This window comes from Macrobrachium rosenbergii, chromosome 23 (assembly GCF_040412425.1).
Source record: "Macrobrachium rosenbergii isolate ZJJX-2024 chromosome 23, ASM4041242v1, whole genome shotgun sequence".
Classification (NCBI taxonomy): domain Eukaryota; kingdom Metazoa; phylum Arthropoda; class Malacostraca; order Decapoda; family Palaemonidae; genus Macrobrachium; species Macrobrachium rosenbergii.
Window position 1 is genome coordinate 6,167,016 of NC_089763.1, and position 8,207 is coordinate 6,175,222.

The window sequence follows — 8,207 nt, forward strand, 5'->3', positions numbered from 1 at the left end:
TCTCTGGGTAGTAACCACAAAAACACACCTTTTTCCCGGCGAGAGCCTTGGAACGAAGCAGAAATCCTTTTCGTTTCGAGTTAATCATCTGCGTCATTAGCAGATCCTCGTCTCTGCAACAGAATTTCGCAGCAGCGAAACGGATTTTTCCTTCTCCCTGCTAATCTGCAGATGAGCATCGAATGAAGGGCCGGGAAACAGACGAGAAATGAGAAATTAGAGACAAAGTGACCTGAACATGATAAACTAACAGGAACCCGTACGCCATTTTCGTTTTTTTTTATCCTATTGATGATTTCTACATTTTTCAGAAAGTGGGGGATATTATTGTCTTATTTGAATAGGTAAGATTCTGTATTTCTTATGGTTAAGTATATGATTTTAGTTTGTGACTGCGTGACCCCGGATTTTCCTGGATTACCCTTTTGCTTATTACCCCTTGGCAGTTAACCATCTGTTATTCAATTTTATACGTGTTTTTGGATTGTGTATGGCTAAACTTTCGTATCTCTTGTAGTTAGGTCTTTGGTTGTAGTTTGTGACTACTTGATTACGGATTATCCTGGATTATCTTTCTGCTTATTACCCTTTGACAATTGGCCATCTGGTATACTTGTCCTTTTTGTTTACTTTGTAACCTTCTTTTCATCTGTGTCTCATTTGTGCCCAGACGATGCGTTAATAAACGTGAAAGATCTTGGTCCACAATTTCTGCCTGTCATTTTCCTGTGGGATTCTCTTATATATATATATATATATATATATATATATATATATATATATATATATATATATATATATATATATATATATATATATATATATATATATATATATATATATATATATATATATATATATATATATATTGTGAGTTCAGTGCTTATATTTTTGTTTGGAGCAATAGCTCTCAGATTGTTCCCTTGCTGAGGTGCTTGTTTTTTTTTTTTTTTTTTTTTTTTTGTAAGCAGGTGATGTCTGCCACTTAAAGTTTCGTTAGCTTTAGTGAGGTTTGGGATAGCAGCGAGTCTAGTTCTCGACAGCATAGCAGCTTCAAGTATTTTGGAAGTGCAGGTATTCGCTACCTGTGGCCCTCTGCAGTTCGAGGATGATGGTAATGGGTGAACCTTGTCCATCAGTGGAGCAGTGTTGTTCCTGTTTGACAGCAGTCTTGCTGTTGCTTTGACTCTATCGATCATCTGCTTTTTTTGGAGATGTTCCTGTTGGCCATCATGGGGCGGTTTTCGATGATCGTATGGCAGTGTACAATGGTGTTCGTCCTATTCAACCTTTGATGGGATCTCAACATCTGTGTAGATTGTCTGTTGTGATTTTGTACCACATGAGGTTGATTTGTTAATGTGCAATTATTCTTCGGATACTTATCTTATTTTATTATTTATGCTGCTTGATTATTTCATGTGTTATTTATGAAGTTTGTTATATCAATACTTATTCTATTGTTTAGTGCTGTTTGTATATCTATTTGTGCTGTCTGATGTTTTGTTTTTGATGTGGCTATAGTGTCGTTAAACTAAATTTAAATGTTCACTGTTATTTTCCTACATCCGTGATACATCACTGACTTCTTTGGTGAATGTTTCATTGATTTTTGTAATCTAATTACTTTTTTGCTCCAAGCCTGACTCATTTGTAAATATGTAAATTTGTATATTAAACTAGCATTGAGATAATTTTGTTGGTTTTGTTGAACCCCTTTCCCGGCTGCTGTCTCGATTCCTGCTGGTCTTTCCAGATCCATTCTTACTTTATTTGTTGAACCTGTGTGGAGCCCATAGACGTCCATAACAATATATATATATATATATATATATATATATATATATATATATATATATATATATATATATATATATATATGTTTATTTTAAAACAATGAATTCAAGACAGAATTATTAATTACAGGAATGAAAAGCATTTTTTCAATGATTGTACACATACTTTAAATGAAAAACAATTCAAAAGAGTTTTATGAAAATTTTTCTGAATACTTCAGAGTTCTCCCAGGCAGTGCCGGGTTGGTCAGCTATTATGTATGTATATATATATATATATATATATATATATATATATATATATATATATATATATATATATATATATATATATATATATATATTCTGATTTCAGTAGCAGGATTAGAACTTGTGTCCCGAGCATCAAAACGAGGTCTTGTTGCCGACCTCACATTTCTTGCATTTGAATCTAAGGGTTTGTAGTGACAAGCATATCCTAAAAGTGTGTAGAATTCGAGAAATTGAGAGAGCATTTTGGCTATTACAATTGCATATTTATCTGGTGAAATGTGACCAGAAGGTTCTTGTTACGTATCAGCCTCGAAGGCAGTAACAAAAATTATTTAATTCAAAACCCAAAGATGTTGAATGGATTTTATGGGTTCAATTGGGATCCCAGGGCTACGTCAAGAAAGAAGTGAAGGATAATAAGAATAAATAACTATAAAAATAAATTATAATAATAATAATAATAATAATAATAATAATAATAATAATAATAATAATAATAATAATAATAATAATAACAATAAAAATTAACTTTGGCTGGTAAGACGATACAGGACCTTAGATAGATAAGGTATCCGGATGACGATGGATGGGTCCAGGATCTTCTGTCACATGGTCTTCAGATATCTGGATGATGATGGATAGGTCCAAGATCTTCTATTACTGGGTCTTCGGTAGTTCGATAGCGAGCTCTGTCGGGATGTTTTTACGTCGTATGGCAATTACGACGGGAAGCCACCTTCATAATCAGAGGAAACTCAGGAACAACTTCCAGCAAGGGCAGGATCCAGTTCGGGGCCACCACGAGGGATCCACCAAAATCACAGCCTTCAAAGTCCGCACTGCGTCCAAGATACAAATCCAAGTCAAGTTCTCCTCACGGGAGTAAGTAGGTGACTTCTCTCAAATCCAGTCAAGTTCTCCTCACGGGAGTAAGTAGGTGACTTCGCTCAAATCCAGTCAGGTTCTCCTCACGGGAGTAAGTAGGTGACTTCTCTCAAATCCAGTCAGGTTCTCCTCACGGGAGTAAGTAGGTGACTTCGCCATCCGACTGCAGTTCCAGGCCACTCATCAACTCGGTTGCCCATCAGCCAACCACCAAAGAGGAGAAATAAGTATCAGTCTTAACCAGCCAATTATACGAGAGAACAACTAAACGAGAATAATAAATATTAATAAATAATTTACGGCCATCAATGAACAATTAGTCAAAAGGGTTAAACTGCCATGATTATGAAAGTAAAGCAGCTAAGTAACCACTGCAGCAACAAATATACGGATGTCAACAACTGATAAACAACCAACTATCGTTGACGAGTGACAACAAATAAACCCTTAAAGGCAGATAATACCAATTCAGGAAAACAAACAACATATATAAATATATGTATAAATACGAACTCATGGGTTCGTAACACCCCCCCGCCCCTTAAGAAAAGAAAAGAAAAACAATTTCTTTTCTTTAAAAATAAAATACCTATTCTAATATAATAATTACTAAAAGTCCCATTGGTAGGCTAGACGGGGTAACCACGATTCAACCGACCAATAAGACTTCCAGAACATCAAAAATCTATTCATGCGCCCACGATAAAACATCAGGTATTACATTCTCTTTACCTTTGATGTGTTTAATTTCCAAACTATATCCCTGAAGAATCAAACTCCAACGAGTTAACCTCTGATTTTTATTTTTAAAACGACTTAAAAAAGTTAATGGGTTATGGTCTGTGAAAATTACAATATTGCCTACATTGGAGGACAAATAAATATCAAAATGATTTAAAGCTAAAATTAAAGCTAAAGCCTCTTTCTCTATCGTTGAGTATTTCCGCTGATGAGGATTCAACTTCTTCGAAAAGTAGGCTACAGGATGTAGACTACTATTTTTATCCTGAATTAATACTGCACCTATACCCACATCAGATGCGTCCACAGCTAATTTAAATGGTTGTGAAAAATCAGGAGACTTCAATACGGGATCACTAACTAGAATAGATTTCAATTTATTGAAAGCATCCTGGCATGAATCATTCCAGCTAAAAGCAACGTCCTTCTTTAATAGATTGGTCAGTGGTTGAGCTATATCAGAAAAGTTTGACACAAATCTTCGGTAATACCCAGCTAACCCTAAGAACTGCATAACATTTTTCCTAGTTTTTGGCACTGGAAAACTCATAACTGCCTCCACATTGCTATGTTTAGGGCGTATGTTACCATAGCCTACCTCGTGCCCTAGATAAGTGACTTTAGCATGGCCAAAATCAGATTTACTCAGATTAATAACTAAATTAGCATTTCGAATAGCTTCAAAAAATTCTTTAATCTGTTGCATATGTTCAGTCCACGTATTACTATAGAGAACTACGTCATCGATGTACACAACGCAGTTTCTGATATTTCTAGTGACATGATTCATTAACCGCTGAAATGTGGATGCGGCGTTCTTCATGCCAAATGGCATAACATCACATTCATACAAGCCATTGGGTGTCACAAAGGCAGATATAGCTTTGGCCCTTTCAGTTAGTGGCACCTGCCAATATCCTTTCAATAGATCGAATTTAGAGATGAATTTGGCCATACCTACTCTATCTATACAATCATCAACTCTGGGCAAAGGATAGGTATCAGTTTTTGTAATATTATTGACTTTTCGATAGTCGAAACAGAGTCGAAACTGATTATTTTCTTTAGGCACTAAAACCACTGGAGAACTCCATGGACTATAACTAGGTCTAATTAAATTATGCTGCAACATATATTCTACTTCTTTTTCTACAATGCCACTCTTATAGGGATTTAATCTGTACGGGTACTGTTTAATAGGTGATGCACCCTCAACTTCTACATCATGTTCTATCAAATGAGTCCTCCCAGGAACATCTTTAAACATATCTTCATAGGATAAAATTAAATCTACTAACTGTACTCTATGAGCCTCTGACAAATGTGATAATTTAGTCTTCAGATTTTTTAATATTTCTAAATTACTACTAGTCCATCCTATTTCCACAAATTCCTCACCACTCTCTTCCGCTTCCTTCTGAACTAACATACTAGGCTCTACTTTCCTTTCACAATATAATTTAAGCATATTAATATGGCAAACCCACTGTTTCTTTTTCCTATCAGGTGTGTTAACCACATAATTAGAGTCGTTAATTTTCTTCTCAATTTCATAAGGACCCACAAACTTAGCTTGCAATTGATTCTCAACTAAAGATAATAATATTAAGACTTTGTCTCCCTCTTTAAATGTCCTACACTTGGTTTTCACATCAAACACCTCTTTCATTTTTCTTTGTGACTTAACTATAGTATCCTTAGCTAATTCCCAAGCTGCAAAAAGTCTACTTCTGGAATTTGACACCCATTCTAAAATATTGGAATTTGGTTCCTCACTTTCCCAACTATCTCTAAGCACCTCTAATGGGCCCCTTACATGGTGTCCAAAAATTAACTCAAAGGAAGAGAAACCTAGAGAGTCATTAGGCATTGATCGAACAGCGAATAATAAGTATAGTAGATCTGTTACCCAAGAACTATGATTATCTATACAATATTTCTTAATCATGCTTTTCAAAGTCTGATGGAACCTTTCAATGGCTCCTTGGCTTTCTGGATGGTAGGTTGTAGAGACTATATGTTTGATTCCTAACTGCTTCATCTGATCCTTGAAATATTTAGACATGAAATTACTGCCTTGATCTGATTGGATGGTTTTAGGCAGACCATAACGTGAAAAGAAATCTACCAGACATTTAACAATTACGGGAGCCTTAATTGATTTCAATGGAATGGCTTCTGGATATCTCGAAACTCTTTCCAATTTAGTTAAAATGAATTCTTTGCCAGCACTGGCTCTTGGTAGCGGGCCAACCACATCTATCAAGATGTGCTGGAAAGGTTCACCAATAGAAGGAACAGGTATTAGTGGAGCTTTGGGCACTATTTCATTGGGTTTACCAGTCAACTGACATATGTGGCATGATTTACAGAACCTAGCAATGTCTTTCTTCATTTTTGTCCAATAAAAATTACGCCTGATACGCTCTAAAGTTTTGCTTATACCTACATGTCCTGCAAATATATCTTCATGTCCCCTTCTCATTATATGACTTCTAAATTTCTCAGGCACTACTATCTGGTCAACTCTCCTCCACTCTCCAGAACTACATTTCCTAAACAGTATATCCTCCTTCAAGTAATACAAATCTCCTTCCTTACCTCCTCTCTCTGCTATTTCTCTCAAACGACTAACCTCAGGGTCACCTTTCTGCTCTCTAACTAAAGACTCCCTAGACCATTCATCGGCCTCCATACTAGATACTACTTCTCCACCATTTAATTCTAACTCATTTTTGCCATTCCCCTGGTCCTCAAAAAACTTTCCTATCTCACACTCCTCCTCAGCTTTTAACTCCTTCGACTGAGCTCTGGTAACAGCACTAACTGGAAGATCTACAAAGTCTAAGGGTTTCTCAAACTCACTGTCTACTGGGTTACAAATTAATAAGGGATCAGTTCCCACCTTACCTTTGGCTAAATCATTACCTAACACTAATCCTATTCCCACAATAGGTAAATTCTTAACCACTGCCACTTTTACCTCACCCTCTATTATACTACACTTAAGTTTAACAGTAATCAATGGGCAAGACACAACACTATCAGGAAAGCCACCTAATAATACTACTTCATTTTCACAAATCTCAACACCTGGGGGTACCACAGATTCTAACAATAATGTCTGAGCTGCACCAGTATCCCTTAAAATTACTACTTCCTCCTCACTACCTGGCTTATTCATAAAATCTACCGTACCATGGGATACATAAGGACCGAAATCCTTCAATAACTCCCTATCCTTTATCTCTCTCGCTTTTCTAAGCTTAATACCCTTATCTGCCCCAACTAACATCGTTTTCTTACTAGGAGGATTACCTTTTAACTTATAACACCTAGCCATAATGTGACCCTTCATACCACACCCATAACATACTATCTCCCTAGGGGGTAGGTTACTTCTCCTATAAAAAATTATAACTATTGGGAGAGGGAGGTTTAAAATATCTACGAGGAGACGAAGGCTTAAAATGCCTAGGAAGGGACATGTTACTTTTTCCTGCCTCAACTCTTGTCTCCCCTTCATACACTTTCTTATGGGTCAAACTATATTCATCTGAGGTTCTAGTGGCTACTTTTAATGTTTCTACTTGAGTTTCCTCTAAATGAGCTTTTAAATCTTTTGGTACACAATTTTTAAACTCCTCCAACAAAATTAGCTCCCTCATATCCTGCATATTTCCTACTTTCCTAGAATTACACCAGTCTTCAAATAACCTTTCTTTGCATCTAGCAAACTCTGAATAAGTCTCATTACTTGCTTTCTTTAACTCCCTAAACTTCTGCCTATAGGCCTCAGGCACTAATGCATATGCTTTCAAAATAACATCTTTCACTAATTCATAATTAGAGCTATCCTCAACTGACAAAGCTGAATATGCTGCCTGGGCCTTCCCAACTAACACTACCTGCAACATTATAGTCCAGTTTTCTACCGGCCACTTCATCTGTTTTGCCACCTTTTCAAAGCTGGCAAAAAACTTACTGACTACTCTCTCACTAAATTTAGGCACTAACTTAATATTGTGGATCAAATCAAAAGACTCATCACTTCCCTTATTCCTACCTCCAAACTTCAATTGAGCTAGTTTAAGTTCGCGCTCTCTCTGTCTCTCCTCATGTTTCCTTTCCTTTTCTCTATCCTCTCTATCTTTCTCCTTAGCCTCATTTTCTAATTGCTTCAACTTAATCTGCAACTGTAATTTAGTTATTTCATCCCTATCTTTACCAGTCTCACTGACCTCATCATCATCATCAACATTATCACCCTCCACAAGGCTACTTCGGCTACCTCTACTACCTCTCCTACTTTGAACTGGCTTAGGATCTTCATCCTTCCTATCTGGAACTGGTTTATCCTCATCAATAGAATCTGCCTCTAAACAAAGATATTTCATAACCACCAACTTGATTACTTGCTTCCTATCAGCTCTACTTACATCTAGCCCACCATATTCTGCTATTAATAAAAGTTCATCTTTCTTTAATGATTCAATGTCAACCTCCAACGTTTCCCTATTTATAAATGGTTGT

The 8,207-nt window shown here is 36.2% G+C and overlaps 1 protein-coding gene across 1 annotated transcript in view; it reads right to left on the reverse strand.

Moving 5' to 3' along the window:
• Positions 1-2,751: 2,751 nt before the first annotated feature.
• The window catches only part of LOC136850975 (uncharacterized), a 5,485-nt gene continuing 29 nt past the window's right edge, over positions 2,752-8,207 (reverse strand). The window contains exons 1-3 of the mRNA XM_067124953.1: positions 7,168-8,207; positions 3,963-6,863; positions 2,752-2,921 (exon numbers count right to left, since the gene is read on the reverse strand). The exon at positions 7,168-8,207 is cut by the window's right edge and continues 29 nt beyond it. Of these exons, the coding sequence (XP_066981054.1) occupies positions 2,752-2,921; positions 3,963-6,863; positions 7,168-8,207 (4,111 nt within the window). The remainder of the gene's footprint in view (positions 2,922-3,962; positions 6,864-7,167) is intronic.